The sequence below is a fragment of the Salmo salar genome, chromosome ssa18, assembly GCF_905237065.1.
Source record: "Salmo salar chromosome ssa18, Ssal_v3.1, whole genome shotgun sequence".
Taxonomy (NCBI): domain Eukaryota; kingdom Metazoa; phylum Chordata; class Actinopteri; order Salmoniformes; family Salmonidae; genus Salmo; species Salmo salar.
In genome coordinates this window covers 37,851,034-37,870,286 of record NC_059459.1, presented here as the reverse complement: position 1 = coordinate 37,870,286, position 19,253 = coordinate 37,851,034, and the positions used below count along the sequence as shown (strand labels likewise).

Sequence of the window (19,253 nt, the reverse complement as noted above, 5' to 3'; positions counted from 1 at the left end):
TTGGTGTTTTGTTGGCGGTGGTGTAAAACGCTGCATCAGGCGCCGCTCCAGAATCTCCCATAAGTGTTCAATTGGGTTGAGATCTGTTGACTGAGACGGCCATGGTATATGGTTTACATCGTTTTCATGCTCATCAAACCACTCTTGCCCTGTGGATGGGGGCATTGTCATCCTATGGGGACATAGCCATGGTAGCCATAATAATGGCCTGCCCAGCATTTTTATGCATGACCCTAAGCATAATGGGATGTTAATTGCTTAATTAACTCAGGAAACCACACCTGTTTGGAAGCACCTGCTTCAATACACTTTGCATCCCTCATTTACTCAAGCATTATTATTTTGGCAGTTAGATTTATTATCAAATATTACGAGAAAATCAACTGACATTTTCATGTTATGGCAGAGGAAGGTATGGAAGAAATGTACCGTATAGTAGTTGGTGAATGTTTTAAACTAAATGTGGATTAACTCCTTATATAACCGTGTTATCAAGAAGTTAAATATTATGATACTGGGGATACTGGGGCAGGTAGCCTAGTGGTTAGAGCGTTGGACCAGTAACCAGCAGGTAGCCTAGTGGTTAGAGCGTTGGACCAGTAACCAGCAGGTAGCCTAGTGGTTAGAGCGTTGGACCAGTAAACAGCAGGTAGCCTAGTGGTTAGAGCGTTGGACCAGTAAACAGGAGGTAGCCTAGTGGTTAGAGCGTTGGACCAGTAAACAGCAGGTAGCCTAGTGGTTAGAGCGTTGGGCCAGTAAACAGCAGGTAGCCTAGTGGTTAGAGCGTTGGGCCAGTAACCAGCAGGTAGCCTAGTGGTTAGAGCGTTGGACCAGTAACCAGCAGGTAGCCTAGTGGTTAGAGCGTTGGGCCAGTAACCAGCAGGTAACCTAGTGGTTAGAGCGTTGGACCAGTAACCAGCAGGTAGCCTAGTGGTTAGAGCGTTGGACCAGTAACCAGCTGGTAGCCTAGTGGTTAGAGCGTTGGACCAGTAACCAGCTGGTAGCCTAGTGGTTAGAGCGTTGGACCAGTAACCAGCAGGTAGCCTAGTGGTTAGAGCGTTGGACCAGTAACCAGCAGGTAGCCTAGTGGTTAGAGCGTTGGACTAGTAACCAGCAGGTAGCCTAGTGGTTAGAGCGTTGGACCAGTAACCAGCAGGTAGCCTAGTGGTTAGAGCGTTGGACCAGTAACCAGCAGGTAGCCTAGTGGTTAGAGCGTTGGACCAGTAACCAGCAGGTAGCCTAGTGGTTAGAGCGTTGGACCAGTAACCAGCAGGTAGCCTAGTGGTTAGAGCGTTGGGCCAGTAACCAGCAGGTAGCCTAGTGGTTAGAGCGTTGGACCAGTAACCAGCAGGTAGCATAGTGGTTAGAGCGTTGGACCAGTAACCAGCAGGTAACCTAGTGGTTAGAGCGTTGGGCCAGTAACCAGCAGGTAGCCTAGTGGTTAGAGCGTTGGACCAGTAACCAGCAGGTAGCTAGGCGGTTAGAGCGTTGGGCCAGTAACCAGCAGGTAACCTAGTGGTTAGAGCGTTGGGCCAGTAACCAGCAGGTAACCTAGTGGTTAGAGCGTTGGGCCAGTAACCAGCAGGTAGCCTAGTGGTTAGAGCGTTGGGCCAGTAACCAGCAGGTAGCCTAGTGGTTAGAGCGTTGGGCCAGTAACCAGCAGGTAGCATAGCGGTTAGAGCGTTGGGCCAGTAACCAGCAGGTAGCATAGCGGTTAGAGCGTTTGGTCAGTAACTGAAAGGTTGCAAGATCAAATCCCTGACCTGACAAAGCAAAAATCTGTTGTTCTGCCCCTGAACAAGGCATTTAACCCACTGTTCCTAGGCTGTCATTGAAAATAAGAATTTGTTCTTAACTTACTTGCCAAGGTAAAAATAAATACTGCAGGTCCCTCTTCAGGGATTCAGAAGTTCATTTTATGGCCATAATCCTAACAACTACATTTTACATTCACCTTTTACTAGTTTACTTTTATCAACGAAAGAATTTTTTATTGAGTTGTTTTTTTGTCAATTCAATTAGAAGTGCTGTAGACTACAAATAGCTTGTACAAAGTACACACAGCCTACGGTAGAATGGCCATGGCAGAGAACTGTTTTATATTCATGGCTGGATTACCAGCTGGGAAATTAGCTTTAAAACGGCACATTTTTATCAATGCCCCATGGCAAAATGTGTACAATTGCAGGGAGTTAGCTTTAAAAAATGTCTTGCTCTACCGTCCAAAATATTCTCACCTAGTTAGTCAGCCCTGCTTCTATAAGAAACAGCACATTCAAAAATATTTTTTACTATTTACTACTATTTACTACTAATATATATATAATATAATATATATAATATATATTATTATATATATAATAAATATATATATAAAATATATATATATATTTTAGCTCTAACCTGGTTGAAAATCTAGGGAGGGGAGCATGTATTCTTAATTTGTTTTCTAAGAAGTATAAAATCTCTAATCTCTTTTTGTGACAGTACCGTCATGTCTGTGCTTTATTCAGTTCCACTGCGACCCCTCTCAATAAAGTAAGTCCTTATGTATACTTTAAACACTTTGCTGTAAACTGTAACAATGTTGAATAAGAACCAAGTCAGCTGAAACCTAATAAATCTCATATACTCTATGAAATGGAACATGGTTTTCCACGTTTCAGGACTCTATTCCTTATTAATATCCAGTAATCATTGAGTATTAAAGTAACTGTCCACTGTTTCCAGAGTTTTATGAAATATGACTTGTAATAAATTACAATATGAGTGAAATAGTTTTCCTTACAAATGTTTTAATTAAGTCTGTTAAAAAGCAGCTTTTCTGTGTTGGAATGGTGTGGGCGTATATACCGGTCATTATACATATTAATGTGAGTAAGCCGCTGATTGGCCAGAACATCATACTCTATGAGGAAATAGCAAGCATTTTTTAAACCGTCTGTTTGAGATACAAGTTTGAAGTGGGATTTTTGAAGTGATTTTTCTTCCTCCAATTTATGCTTTGGCCACAAATACAAGTAAGTATAGGACGAGTCCGCAACATTATTTGGGTATGAGTAAACAGAATATGACCTTTTAAAAGTGAGATTTTCACTGGACAGTTACTTTAAGAATAGAAAAGTATCTGTTTTGGTTACATGACCCACATTACATGAAAGCTATGGACACAACTGACAGCTTCACTTCAAGATGGAGATTTAAAGGTGTCACAACAACAAGTTTAAAAAGCTTCCTTATTTTTATAATCTCTCCTTTAATACTTGACTGCGGTTTAAGAAACTCTGGATTGATTGCCTATGCAACATCAACGTACCATTGCAGCAGAAGAAGCATTCACAGCTCAGAAATACCTCCTCCAGCCTACTGAGGGAGGCTTGACCAATGGCAGCATACCAGCTTTGGCAACAGACAGATTTGTACCATTTCACACAACAGACTATTTGCTGCAGCGAAGAAGAAATGAAACAGTAAAACATCAGGTGATTAAAAGTCCCTATTTTAAAAGCTAACATGAATCTTTAAGAAGTCTTTAGGAAATGTATAGCTCACAAAGGAGAAGAGTGAAGCTGTGACGTAGCTACAAGATAGAGAAGCATCTCTCAAAATTACACTGCAAACTAAACTTTTGTCAGTTTTCTATATATTTTTTTTTACATTGGTTTTGGTGCTTTTTTGAGATTGGGGAAAACCTCTTAGCCACTCCGGTTCCGGGTGCTTCCGTCCCCAGTGCGCTGAGCCCGGGCCAGCACTATTTCAGGGGACACTCTCTTGCGGTCCTTTGCCAGGCCGAGGAAACACATCAAGTCGATGAAACAGGTGGTCAGGTTCAGTTTGCAGCCAAACTCACTTGATGCATAATCATAAGGGAAGGTGTGGTGATAGTTATGGAATCCTTCACCTGAAAGTGACAGGAAACCATAGTTAGGCTAACCATTGGCCATTATTTACACAGAAAAAAATATTCAAGATATCTTGTAAGATGTGAACACCCACAGGCCGAGGAAACCCTCCCCTAACCCGGACGACGCTGGGCCAATTGTGCGCCGCCCCATGGGTCTCCCAGAGCCTGGACTCGAACCCAGAATCTCTAGTAGCACAGCTAGCAATGCGAAGCAGTGCCTTAGACCACTGCGCCACTCAGGAGGCCCCAGTATAGTGTCATCTACGATATAACTACATGTTATAAAGGAGCGACTTAATGAAGTTTTAAGATCTTTTAAAATGGCAAGAGGTAGCTAACATACCTATGGCACTAAGGGTGACAAACTTGTTCTCTCTGGGGTTGATGTTGGTGTCGTAGGGCCGGTTGCCCCACATGTGGGCAGCACTGTTGACCAGCCAGGTAGCGTTCAGTACCAGGGTGTATCTCAGCAGGCCTGGTACGAAGTAGCCCAGCCACAGGCTCTCTCCCCACAGGCACCAAGGAACAAACATGGGGATGGAGAAGCACATCAGCACCACTGACATCTTGTAATACCTGTGGAGAAGACCAGAGTACAGAGACATATCCTCCATCACATCTTGTAATACCCATCATACGGAGGCAGCACAGAAGATACATGTCTATTCAAACTGTCAGTGTAACAGCAGCTACTCTTCGTGTGGTCCGGCAACATTAAGGCAGTTATACAATTTTAAAAACATCACAATACATTCATAACAGATTTCACAACACACTAAGTGTGTGCCCTCAGGTCCCTACTCCACTACCACATATCTACAATACAAAATCCATGTGTATAGTGCATATGTTATCATGTGTGTATATATCCATGTATATGTGCAGATAGACTGTCAGTCCAACAGACGTCTCTGTACAGGACCCAACACAGCAGATAGACTGTCAGTCTTACAGACTAGAGATCGACCGATTATGATTTTTCAACGCCGATACCGATTATTGGAGGGCCAAAAAAAGCTGGTACCGATTAAATCGGCCGATTTATATATATATATATTTGTAATAATGACAATTACAACAATACTGACTGAACACTTTTATTTGAACTTAATATAATACATAAATAAAATCTATTTAGTCTCAAATAAATAATGAAACATGTTCAATTTGGTTTAACTAATGCAAAAACAGTATTGGAGAAGAAAGTAAAAGTGCAAAATGTGCCATGTAAAAAAGCTAACGTTTAAGTGCCTTGCTCAGAACATGAGAACCTATGAAAGCTGGTGGTTCCTTTTAACATGAGTCTTCAATATTTCCAGTTAAGAAGCTTTAGGTTGTAGTTATTATAGGACTTCGAGGACTATTTCTCTCTAATACGACTTGTATTTCATATACCTTTGACTATTGGATGTTCTTATAGGCACTATAGTATTGCCAGCCCAATCTCGGGAGTTGATAGGCTTGAAGTCATAAACAGCGCAATGCTTGAAGCACAGCGAAGAGCTGCTGGCAAACGCAGGAAAGTGCTGTTTGAATGAATGCTTATGAGCCTGCTGCTGCCCACCACCGCTCAGTCAGACTGCTCTATCAAATCATAGACTTAATTAGAATATAATAAACACACAGAAATACGAGCCTTAGGTCATTAATATGGTCAAATCTGGAAACTAATTTCAAAAACAAAACGTTTATTCTTTCAGTGAAATACGGAACCGTTCCGTATTTTATCTAACGGGTGGCATCCCTAAGTCTAAATATTGCTGTTACATTGCACAACCTTTAATGTTATGTCATAATTTTGTAAAATTCAGGCAAATTAATTACGGTCTTTGTTAGTAAGAAAACATCTTCACAGTTTGCAACGAGCAAGGCGGCCCAAACTGCTGCATATACCCTGACTCTGCTTGCACAGAACGCAAGTGACACAATTTCCCTAGTTAAAATAAATTCATGTTAGCAGGCAATATTAACTAAATATGCAGGTTTAAAAATATATACTTGTGTATTGATTTTAAAGAAAGGCATTGATGTTTATGGTTAGGTACAGTGGTGCAACGACAGTGCTTTTTTCGCGAATGCGCTTGTTAAATCATCACCAGTTTGGTGAAGTAGGCTGTGATTCAATGATAAATTAACATGCACTGCATTGATTATATGCAACGCAGGACAAGCTAGATAAACTAGTAATATCATCAACCATGTGTAGTTAACTAGTGATTACATTTTAATCTTTTTACATTTTAGTCATTTAGCAGACACTCTTATCCAGAGCGACTTACAGTAGTGAATGCATACATTTCAATTCATTTCAGAATTTTTTCCCCCCCATAGTGGCCCCCCGTGGGAATCGAACCCACAACCCTGGCATTGCAAACACCATTGCAAACACCATGCTCTACCAACTGAGCCACAGGGAGCTATTATGTTAAGATTGATTGTTTTTTATAAAGATATGTTTAATGCTAGCTAGCAACTTACCTTGGCTCCTTCCTGCACTCGCATAACAGGTGGTCAGCCTGCCACGCAGTCTCCTCGTGGAGTGCAATATAATCAGCCATGATCGGTGTCCAAAAATGCCGATTACCGATTGTTATGAAAACTTGAAGTCGGCCCTGCCGATTAATCAGTCAACCTCTATTTATTTATTTCACCTTTATTTAACCAGGTAGGCTAGTTGAGAACAAGTTCTCATTTTCTACTGCAACCTGGCCAAGATAAAGCAAAGCAGTGTGACACACAACAACACAGAGTTACACATGGAATAAACAAGCAAACAGTCAATATAACAGACCTCTCTGTACAGGACCAAACACAGCAGCTAGACTGTCAGTCTAACAGACCTCTCTGTACATGGCCAAACACAGCAGGTAGACCTCTCTCTACAGGGCACAACACAGCATATAGACTGTCAATCTAACAGTCTCTCTCTCTACAGGACCCAACACAGTAACACAGTCTCGGCTGGCAGCCTCTTCTTTGACAGATGATCACATTATTCAGTTACAAATACACAACATGATGTCATGGATGCTCCAGATCTCCATTGTTAAGAGGCTTCTGAAACCTTGTGAGTCATATTGATGATCTAACTATGAATAGGCTGGGTTTAGTGGGGAGTGTCATCACAGATTATGGAGTGAACAGAAACAGTTATGGAAGAGAAAATTCAACAAATACTGTTTAAATTGATCATCAGGAAGGAATACATACTTCCTCTGGAACATGACAACTTTGTCAGCCTTCAAGTCACTGAGCTCCAGCTTCTTCCCCTTCTCAATGACGTCCGGGTGTTTACGCACCAGGAGCCAACCGATGTGGGCGAAGAAGAACCCTCGGACGGCGTTGTGGGGGTCGGCATCGGTCTCTGAAAACTTGTGGTGAACTCTGTGGTCCCGAGCCCATTCAAAGATGTCATTCTGTAATGGGGTGGGGGGGTACAAAGACAAATATTTACACATAGAATCCACAGAATGGGCGTGATGGCATAATGGGTGGACTTGGCAGCCATTTTGAGTGTACCCATGCCTAGGTCATTAATATACTGGTAAAGACAGCGGAATAATTCCATGCAGAGCGTTGGAAAAGAAACAAATTTATTGGACCGGTGCCATTGCTGATTCTACAGGATTAGCATTGAAAACGTGACCAGCGGTCGGGACATCAAGTAATAAAGTGGACGTAGATCATTTGGAAAACGTTTTTAAATGACCAGAACAGTTATTCTGTGTTTACTGAGTAGTTAGCTGAAATGAACTACGATTGTGTTTATTCTCCACTTTCATGGCTAACATTCACTTCCAGTAATTTTTACTCACTAATCCTGTAGAATCAGCAATGCGGCGCTGGTCCAATGAATTTGTTCATTTTCAAACGCTTCTGCATGGAATTACTACATTGGCCTAAACTTTGTTATCTTCAAACTAGACCAATCCAGGAAATAAAAGCAGGCAGTGTACCTTTCAATCTTTGCTGTGTTGTCAACTCAAATTACATTACAAAAATACATCCCATTGCATGTGACGTATACAGTGCCTTGGGAAAGTATTCAGACCCATTCACTTTTTCCAAACTTTTGTTACAGCATTATTCAAAAATTGATTTAAAAAATAATTCTAATCAATCTACACACAAAAACATTTTATTTATTTTACACATTTTTGCAAATGTATGAAAAAACAACAATGGAAATATCACATTTACATAAGTATTCAGACCCTTTACTCAGTACTTTATTGAAGCACCTTTGGCAGCGATTACAGCCTTGAATCTTCTTGGGTATGATGCTACAAGCTTGGCACACCTGTATTTGGGAAGTTTCTCCTATTCTTCTCTGCAGATCCTCTCAAGCCCCGTCAGGTTGGATGGGGGAATGTCGTGGCACAGCTATTTTCAGGTCTCTCCTGGGATGTTCAATCGGGTTCAAGTCCAGGCTCTGGCTGGGCCACTCAAGGACATTCAGAGACTTGTCCCGAAGCCATTCCTGCGTTGTCTTGGCTGTGCTTAGGGTCGTTGTCCTGTTGGAAGGTGAACGTTCGCCGCAGTCTGAGGTCCTGAGCGCTCTGGAGCAGATTTTCATCAAGGACCTCTCTGTACTTTGCTCCGTTCATCTCTGCCTCGATCCTGACTCTTCTCCCAGTCCCTGCCGCTGAAAAACATCCCAACAACATGATGCTGCCACCACTATGCTTCACCATAGGGATGGTTCCAGGTTTCCTCCAGACATGATGCTGCCACCACTATGCTTCACCGTAGGGATGGTTCCAGGTTTCCTCCAGACATGATGCTGCCACCACCATGCTTCACCGTAGGGATGGTTCCAGGTTTCCTCCAGACGTTATTCAGGCCAAAGAGTTTAATCTTGGTTTCATCAGAGATTCTTGTTTCTCATGGTGTGAGTCTTCAGGTTCCTTTTGGCAAACTCCAAGCAGGCTGTTTTTATTTTGTATTTAACCTTTATTTAAATAGGCAAGTCAGTTAAGAACAAATTCTTATCTACAATGATGGCCTACCAAAAGGACACAACACTACATAAAGAGAGACCTAAGACAACAACATAGCAAGGCAGCAACACATGATAAAACAGCATGGTAGCAACACAACATGACAACAACATGGTAGCAACACAACATGGTAGAAGCACAAAACATGGTACAAACATTATTGGGCACAGACAACAGCACAAAAGGCTGTCATGTGCCTTTTACTGAAGAGTGGCTTCTGTCTGGCCACTCTACCATAAAAGGCCTGATTGGTGGAGTTCTGCAGAGATGGTTGTCCTTCTGGAAGGTTCTCCCTTCTCCACAGAGGAACTCTGGAGCTCTGTCAGAGTGACCATTGGGTTCTTGGTCACCTCCCTGACCAAGGCCCTTCTCCCCCGATTGTTCAGTTTGGCCCTGCAGCCAGCTCCAAGTAGAGTCTTGTTGGTTCCAAACTTCTTCCATTTGAGAATGATGGAGGCCACCGTGTTCTTGGGGACTTTCAATGCTGCAGAAATTTTTTGGTACCCTTCCCCAGATCTGTGCCATGACACAATCCTGTCTCGGAGCTATATGGACAATTCCTTCAACCTCATGGCTTGTTTTTTTCTCTTTCACTGTCAACTGTGGGACCTTATATAGACAGGTGTGGGTCTTTCCAAATCATGTCCAATTTAATTGACCACAGGTGGACTCCACTCAAGTTGTAGAAACATCTCAAGGATGATCAATGGAAACAGGAGGCACCTGAGCTCAATTTCGAGTCTCATAGCAAAGGGTCTGAATACTTACGTAAACACGTTTTTTTTTTAATACATTTGCAAAAATGTCTCAAAACCTGTTTTCGCTTTGTCATTATGGGGCATTGTGTGTAAATTGCTGAGGATTAAAAAAATATATATTTAATCAATTTTAGAGTATGGCTGTAACGAAACAAAATGTGGATAAAGTCAAGGGATCTGAATATTTCCCGAAGGCACTGTAAATTAGCATAATTTGAATGAACATTCTACATTACAGCCTGATCTCACGATAGCTCACATTCTGAGTGCATGCAACCGTCTGCTTGACCAGGCTAACAGAATGATACTTTGGGAAAGTTTGTTCATCATAACAAATGAAGATGTTTTGTGTTTATACCGCTACTGTCTGTCTTCCGATGTTCAACCCGGTTAAATAAAAGGTGAAGTGGGAAAGACATGTTTTACCTGAAAGGCCATGGAGTTGGCAGTGGCAAGAAAGATTCTGAGAGGTAACGAGGCCTTGTAGGACCTGTGGCTCCATAGCCGGTGAGCCCCCGCAGTCACTCCTAAAGCACTTGTTAAAAAGCAAAACACAGCTGTGTGGAAAGAGAGAGAACAAGGAAGATAGAGGAACAAAATCTATTTAATGGACAGGTGACAACAGCTCCTCGTGCAGAATCATTTGCAAGGTAAACAGAGGAAACATGACCATAAACATACATAGCCTCAGGTGGCAGAGATCAAGAATGGGTCCTGTACTCTCTGTTTTTCCTAAAACATTAATTCATTTGTTTGCCATCTAATCCAGAAAAAAGGTCTGCTATTCCATAACAGGATATAAAGGAGCGATAGTGAATAATACTAATAATATACACGTAGGGTCACATTAGAATGTCTCTTTTCCATAGAATCATTCATTTGGAGCTTATCTTCGGAATACAATAATCATATGTGGTTAGGACTTTTCCATGAATGCATAATAACCATTGTTTCTAGAACTTTCTACATGTCTGGTTATTATAGCATTACAGTTGCAGAGAAACGACAACCATCCGTGTCCACCAGCAGGGGAGAGAGAAAGAGGCAGGGAGATGGCGGTACGCAGCACTGAAGACTGGCGAATCCAGCTGTGCTGGGGGCCCAATCAGATGTGAAAATTAACTACGCCATCAAAACAATTTGAATGTAAAACTCAGTTCATTTGAAATAACAAGTGGGTTAGCTTTATCATACTTACACCAAGCCCAGGTCAAAACATGAGCAGATGGGACGAGGGAGATGCCGTACACGGCTCCAATGTGCAATAAAGTCATCAATATGATATTTTTCCACACGATTCTCATTGAAGGTTTAGGACCTTCTTTCTCTTTGTACGTTTCATCAAACACATCATCTCTTTTTGTCGCCGATTCTGCGAGCACATCCCCGTTCCTGTGTCTCCCCGGACCCTCTATCTCAGTGTCAGTCATCCTCGCCGTGATTTTGTTGATGAATGAAACTGGCAACGAAAGCAGACATTTTGTTACCTTCAAAATACGAGACAGCACAACAGTCATAAAATAGTGGCATAAATGTGAATTAAATGTATTGTTTCTGCAGAAACGGACATCTGTAGCTAATGTCACTCGAAATCGTGGTTAACGTTGCACGATGGTAACAAAACCTGTCTGTTGCTGGGTGATGCTGAACACTGGCATCAAGACGCCGCGTAACGTTAGCTAGCTAATGTCGGATGAAAAGTCCCAGTATTATATGAAATAAAATATCAAACGTACCTTATGAAGACTACTTCTGTTGATTGATGCGAACAAATACGACAGAATCAAGTTTGAAATGGTGCTAAACGGCACTGAATTGAAAATAATATCGTGCTGTGTGATGAGCTAAGTTACACAGTGTTGCTGAAGCAGGTTACCTTGCTAGGTGCTACGAGGTTGGACAAGATATTTGCGAGACTGTAATTGGACAAGCTGGGTTTGATACCACCTTTCTGGCGACGTTTCATTGGTTGTCCTGTTATCTGATGTTCACGTTGTTATAAGACCTGGTTATAGAATATTCTCATCATTTACATAATAATATACTACAGTCTGGTTTTCATCTCTCTGCATAGTCACATGTACAAATTACCTTAACTAACCTGTACCCCTGCAAACTGACTCAGTACCGGTACCCCCTATATATAGCCTCTTATTGTTATTTTATTGTGTTACTTTGGTAAATATTTTCTTAACTTTTTCTTGAACTGCACTGTTGGTTAAAAGAGCTTGTAAATATGCATTTCACGGTAAGCTCTACACATGTTGTATTCGACGCATGTGACAAATAAAGTTTGATTTTATTTATGACTACAGTACAGTTCTGGGTTATTACACAGTTTTCCCCCTCAAAGATAAATATTGGATGGAGAAAGTGTAGGTCTACTTTAGTTACATCTCATTAATACAATATTGATTAATAATAATCTATTGTACAGGTTTACACAAATAGTTCATATCTTTGATTTGATATGTTTTATTGGATTGGCACTCTAGAAATGGAATGCAATACTGACAATACCAGTAGCCCATTCTAAAAACATCTTATAAGAATCAAACGGTTGGTTTGGATCATCAGTGATGGCGACACTGTCAGCATGATGGGACTATCTTCTGCCATTAGATAGTTGGTAGGCTACAGTCGTTCCTCCGCTCTCTGCTTCAGCTATGCCAAGTGATGTCACCACGTCTAGTGCTGTGCTTCCCACACCTATATGATGAATTTCACAGGAAGCCTCAGAATGTCACACCACATTTCAGTAGCTTCGGTGGTTCATGAACTTTGTGATAATAGGCATGTCTCTATGTGCTTGATTCATTCATCATATCTTTAAATATCTCACACTTTCATTCAGACACTGAAGAAAGAGAAGAAGAATACTTTGTCCATTGATTCAGCCACACCCACACCCACACGGTTGCACTTTAGTGATGGGAATGCAGTGAGAGATAATGTCTGAGATTGCTTGACTTGGGCCGGCCCTGTCCAGAGCTCCGTACCCGGACTTCACATTTTTTGGTAATTGCAAACCAGCTCCTCTGTAAAACAAAGTAGCCTGTCGCCGGCGCAGATTCACACACCTAGGCAAAACACGGTGATCAAAGCGGAATGGAAGGCGGGATCTGTATTGAATAACAATGAAAATTGGGCATTCATTTCCTGATTCCACTTTGTTTAAATTGATTTGCCGCTAGTCTGTGAAGCTGTGCATGACTGTAGGCTGTTCCAGATTGTGCAGATTGAAAATGCACCAGCCTGAATGGCATGATGCGCTGATCCAAGTGTCAAATTAGGGGTTTTAAGGTCATGAAAGGTAATTGAAATTAGTTTCATAATTTTTGTTAATATAATTAATGAAGGCACACTTTTAAATATGATCAATCACTTACAAATCGACATATCAGCCATTACCGGAATGACCCTTCATTGCGTGACTGTGTATGCTGCACGTGTGCCAGTGTGAGTGGTTCGTTTCCAGAGAGAGAGAGAGAGAGAGAGAGAGCGCGGCAATTCAGCAGCAGGTATAAAATAATGACAGACAACAGACTACACTGAACTGAAATATAAACGCAACATGCAACAATTTCAAAGATTTTACTGAGTTACAGTTCACATAAGGAAATCAGTCAATTGAAATACATTCATTAGGCCCTAATCTATGGATTACACATGACTGGGAATACAGATATGCAACTGTTGGTCACAGATACCGTGTGGATCAGAAAACCAGTCAGTATCTGGCAGGGGCGCAACAAGTCCCCCAACATTCCCCAATTCTATTATTGGAATGTGATACAAACCTAGGCTACGGTGTGCTTTAGGACCATGCAGTCGCCTCTGAGCAGTTAGGTAGGCTGTTTGGAGTGTTTATCTATCTGGATAATATATATATATATATATATATATATATATATATATATATATATATATATATATACAGTTGAAGTCAGAAGTTTACATACACTTAGGTGGGAGTCATTAAAACTCGTTTTTCAACCACTCCACAAATATCTTGTGAACAAACTATAGTTTTGTCAAGTCAGTTAGGACATCTACTTTGTGCATGAAACAAGTAATTTTTCCAACAATTGTTTACAGACAGATTATTTAACTTATAATTCACTGTATCACAATTCCAGTGGGACAGAAGTTTACGTACATTAAATTGACTGTGCCTTTAAACAGCTTGGAAAATTCCAGAAAATTATGTCATGGCTTTAGAAGCTTCTGATGGGCTAATTGACATCATTTGAGTCAATTGGAGGTGTACCTGTGGATGTATTTCAAGGCCTACCTTCAAACTCAGTGCCTCTTTGCTTGACATCGTGGGGAAATCAAAAGTAATCAGCCAAGACCTCAGATAAAAAATTGGAGACCTCCACAAGTCTGGTTCATCCTTGGAAGCAATTTACAAACGCTTGAAGGTACCACGTTCATCTGTACAAACAATAGTACGCAAGTATAAACACCATGGGACTATGCAGCCGTCATACCGCTCAGGAAGGAGACGTGTTCTGTCTCCTAGAGATTGACGTACTTTGGTGCGAAAAGTGCAAATCAATCCCAGAACAATAGCAAAGGACCTTGTGAAGATTCTGGAGGAAACAGGTAGAAAAGTATCTATATCCACAGTAAATCGAGTCCTATATCGACATAACCTGAAAGGCCGCTCAGCAAGGAAGAAGCCACTGCTCCAAAACCGCCATAAAAAAGCCAGACTACGGTTTGCAACTGCAAATGGGGACAAAGATCATACTTTTTGGAGAAATGTCCTCTGGTCTGATGAAACAAAAATAGAACTGTTTGGCCATAATGACCATCGTTATGTTTGGAGGAAAAAGGGGGAGGCTTGCAAGCCAAAGAACACCATCCCAACCGTGAAGCACGGGGGTGGCAGCATCATGTTGTGGCGGTGCTTTGCTGCAGGAGGGACTGGTGCACTTCACAAAATAGATGGCATCATGAGGTAGGAAAATTATGGGGATATATTGAAGCAACATCTCAAGACATCAGTCAGGAAGTTAAAGCTTGGTCACAAATGGGTTTTCCAAATGGACAATGAACCCAAGCATACTTCCAAAGTTGTGGCAAAATGGCTTAAGGACAACAAAGTCAAGGTATTGGAGTGGCCATCACAAAGCCCTGACCTCAAACCTTTAGAACATTTTTGGGCAGAACTGAAAAAGCATGTGAGAGCAAGGAGGCCTACAAACCTGACTCAGTTACACCAGCTCTGTCAGGAGGAATGGGCCAAAATTCACCCAACCTATTGTGGGAAGCTTGTGGAAGGCTACCTGAAACATTTGACCCAAGTTAAACAATTTAAAGGCAATGCTACCAAATACTAATTGAGAGTATGTAAACTTCTGACCCACTGGGAATGTGATGAAAGAAATAAAAGCTGAAATAAATCATTCTCTCTACTATTATTCTGACATTTCAGGTTCTTAAAATAAAGTTGGTGATCCTAACTGACCTAATACAGGGAATTTTTACTAGGATTAAATGTCAGGAATTGTGAAAAACTGAGTTTAAATGTATTTGGCTAAGGTGTAAGTAAACTTCCAACTTCAACTGTATGTCCCCCCCACTTCTAAAACCAAAGTTGCGCCCCTTGTATCTGGTGTGACCACCATTTACCTCATGCAGCAAGACACATCTCATTCTCATGGAGTTGATCAGGCTGTTGATTGTGGACTGTGGAATGTTGTCCCACTCCTCTTCAATGGCTGTGCGAAGTTGCTGGATATTGACGGGAACTGGAACACGCTGTCGTACACATAGATCCAGAGCATCCCAAACATGCTCAATGGGTGACAAGTCTGGTGAGAATGCAGGCCATGGAAGAACAAAGGCATTTTCAGCTTCTAGGAATTGTGTACAGATCCTTGTGACATGGGGCCATGCATTATCATGCTGAAACATGAGGTGATGGCGGCGGAAGAATGGCAAGACAATGGACCTCAGGATTGCGTCACGGTATCTGTGTCCATTAAAACTGCCTTCGATAAAATGCAATTGTGTTCGTTGTCCATAGTTCATACCTGCCCATTCCATAACCCACCGCCACCATGGGGCACTCTGTTCACAACGTTGACATCAGCAAACGGCTCGCCCACACGACACCATACACACTGTCTACCATCAGCCCGGTACAGTTGAAACCGGGATTCATCCACGAAAAGCACACTCCCCCAGCGTGCCAGTGGCCATCGAAGTGAGCATTCTACCCTCTGAAGTCAGTTATGACACCGAACTGCAGTCAGGTCAAGACCCTGGTGAGGACAACGAGCACACAGATGAGCTTCACTGAGACAGTTTCTGACAGTTTGTGCAGACATTTTTCAGTTGTGCTAACCCAAAGTTTCATCAGCTGTCCAGGTAGCTGGCATGGTTACACATGGTCTGCGGTTGTGAGGCCGGTTGGACGTACTGCCAAATTCTCTAAAACGACGTTGGAGGCAGCTCATGGTAGAGAACATTAGATTCTCTGGCAACAGCTCTGGTGAACATTCCTGCAGTCAGCATGCCAAATGTACACTCCCTCAAAACATTGTGTTATGTGACAAAACTGCACATTTTAGAGTGGCCTTTTATTGTCCCCAGCACAAGGTGCACCTGTGCAATGATCATGCTGTTTAATCAGCTTCTTGATATGCCAGACCTGTCATGTGGATAGATTATCTTGGCAATGGATAAATGCTCACTAACAGAGATGTTAACAAATTTGTGCACAAAATTTGAGACAAATAAGCTTTTTGTGCATATGGAACATTTCTGGGATCTTCTATTTCAGCTCATGAAACATGGGACCAACCTTGTACATGTTACATTTATATTTTTGTTCAGTGTAGATAGCCAATTCAAAACAACATGTAGCAGTCATCTCGCTAGTTAATTATAACTCAGCATTAATGTCGTTGTCGACTTTCCACCGGCACTAGCCTAAATAAATCTGCACCGTTGGAAAGATGGGATTACCCTCAATTAAACCGTAGCCATGTAACTGCGACAACGAAAATTGTAAGAATAGTTTAATTGACAAATAACTTGCTGTGCATCACACGAGGTTGGTGGTACCCTAACTGGGGAGGACAGGCTCATGGTAATGACTGGAGTGGAATCAATGGAATGGTATCAAACACATGGTTTCCATGGTTTCCAGGTGTTTGATACCATTCCATTTGCTCCGTTCCGGGCATTATTATGAGCCGTTCTCCCCTCAGCAGCCTCCTGTGCTGTGCATAGATATCTCCTGAAATATGAATATTTGAGCCTTATATGTAAACAGTTAAGCCGTGTTCACATTGGCAGTTTGAAGTGACTCAAATCCTATTTATTTGCATAATCTTAGCTTGCTACATAACGTCTGAGTGATAGGAAGCACACGCACCACCACTAATCAGCCTACACCACTATGGCATACACCTGTTGTTACTATGACGACTAGGGTAGCCTTGTCTGCAAATGATTGCTGTGTGAACACATACATCCGATATGGCCATGCTGTTTGGACAGTCAGTAGTCCAAAACGGATTTGAAAAACAAAACTGATTTGAGCATTATGGCCTGCAGGAACAAGGTTTTAGATACCTTGCTTTGAAGAATCCTACCTTATCCATCTGATCCCTGATTTATTGAAACAAACAAAAGTATTTGGTTGTAATGTTGCAATATTTTATTTCAAGGGTGGCAACCATCCTCCAGGATAGCAACCATCCTCCAGGATAGCAACCATCCTCCAGGATAGCAGTGGTGAAAAAAGTACTAAATTCTCATACTTGAGTAAAAGTAAAGATACCTTAATAGAAAATGACTCAAGTAAAAGTGAAAGTCACCCAGTGAAATACTACTTCAGTAAAAGTCTAAAAGTATTTTTAAATATACTTAAGTATCAAAAGTAAATGTAATTTCTAAAATATACTTAAGTATCAAAAGTAAAAGTACCAGTAATACAACATTCCTTATATAAATTCCTTATATACAGCCAGGGTCACACGTCAACACTCAGACATCATTTAAAAACAAAGCATTTGTGTTTAGTGAGTCCACCAGATCAGAAGCAGTAGGGATGACCAGGGATGTTCTCTGTTTAGTGAGTCCACCAGATCAGAGGCAGTAGGGATGACCAGGGATGTTCTCTTGATAAGTGTGCGAATTGGACCATTTTCTATCCTGCTAAGCATTTAAAATGTAACGAGTACTTTTGGGTGTCAGGGAAAATGTATGGAGTAAAAAGTACATCATTTTCTGGAGGAATTTTGTGAAGTAAAAGTAAAAGTTGTTAAAAATAGAAATATTAAAATAAAGTACAGACACCCCCAAAAACTACTTAAGTAGTACTTTAAAGTATTTTTAACTTAAGTACTTTACACCACTGCAGGATAGCTACTGGGTGTGCAGACTTTTGTTCAAGCCCTGCTCTAACCACATTGTAGCCTTAACATCAGCTGCTCAACAGGACCTTGATAAGCAGACTTGGGTGTTTCAGGGTTGGATCAAAAGCCAAGCCTGTACACCCAGAATCTCTCCAGATGGAGGGTTGACCACATGTTGACAACATGTGACTAAGAGTGCAGTTCTACTTTGTGGAAGTTAAGTGCCTTGATCAATGGCACAACGGCCTACATGGGATCAGACACCGTAGTCTTCCAGTGTCAATAATGGTTACTTTTTCATGTAGCCTATAATAATAGTAATGGAAATGTGGTTAAGTCATGGAAAATGTGTATGAACCTTTAACAGTGAATAATCAAAGGTCTCTAGAGCATAATTTCATTTGTGAATTTTGTTGAAAAAAAACCCCCAATGGCCCAACTTGGAAAAAGACAGCTGCTGCACTTCTTTCATCCCAAGTCAAGCACTGGAGTAGGCTTATTATTGAACTGGATTGGGAGATACCTAGTCAGTCGTACAACTGAATGCATTCAACTGAAATGTGTGTTCCACATTTAACCCAACCCCTCTGAATCAGAGAGGTGCGGGAGGGCTGCCTTAATCAACATCCACATCTTCGACGCCCGGGGAACAGTGGGTTAACTGCCTTGCTCAGGGGCAGGACAACATATTTTTACCTTGTCAGCTCAGGGATTCGATATAGCAACTTTTTGGTTACTGGCACAATGCTCTAACCACTATGCTAGCTGCTAAGGGCTTGTAAGTAAGCATTTCACGGTAAGGTGTTGTAACCTGTTGTATTCGGCGCAAATACATTTGTATTTGATTACTAAACAGATCCATGGCTGTGCTGTCTTTGTCTTTGAGGCCAAAGCTCTCAGTAAATTGTGTGGGGTTCCCTAAAATTGAAAGCTGGCTAGAGCTCTAGGAATCATGTCTGGGTAGGACTATGAATGGAGATATATTCTGCTCCCCAAATGGCACTCTATTGCCCATATAGTGCTTAACTTGACCAGGGCCCTCTATTCAAAAGTAGTGCACTATATTGGGAATATGGAGCCATTTGGGATAAAACCATATGACTCTGACACACCCCACCAACACAATAAGACTGTGTTCATTTCCCATTGGTGACTGTAGGATACTTTCATATGCATTGTGTTTGATGGAGGTTATGGTTACATCACCTTGTCA

The 19,253-nt window shown here is 41.5% G+C and overlaps 1 protein-coding gene across 1 annotated transcript; it reads right to left on the bottom strand.

The window, feature by feature from the left end:
• Positions 1-1,855: 1,855 nt before the first annotated feature.
• LOC106597856 (acyl-CoA desaturase) lies at positions 1,856-11,591 on the bottom strand. The gene is made up of 6 exons (XM_045701078.1): positions 11,399-11,591; positions 10,861-11,121; positions 10,089-10,219; positions 7,115-7,320; positions 4,248-4,480; positions 1,856-3,901 (listed from the first exon to the last, which is right to left on the bottom strand). Exons 2-6 carry the CDS (start codon positions 11,090-11,092, stop codon positions 3,696-3,698), a joined length of 1,008 nt encoding a protein of 335 aa, XP_045557034.1. The 5' UTR covers positions 11,093-11,121; positions 11,399-11,591; the 3' UTR covers positions 1,856-3,695.
• Between the last annotated feature and the right edge of the window lie 7,662 nt (positions 11,592-19,253).

Excerpts from the sequence above, each read along its gene's own strand:
- LOC106597856 (XM_045701078.1), bottom strand. The coding sequence starts at position 11,092 with ATGACTGACACTGAGATAGAGGGTCCGGGGAGACACAGGAACGGGGAT. Across the intron at positions 7,321-10,088 it reads CCAACTCCATGGCCTTTCAG|AATGACATCTTTGAATGGGC; the intron begins GTAAAACATGTC and ends ACCCCATTACAG. Across the intron at positions 3,902-4,247 it reads TGTCACCCTTAGTGCCATAG|GTGAAGGATTCCATAACTAT; the intron begins GTATGTTAGCTA and ends TGTCACTTTCAG.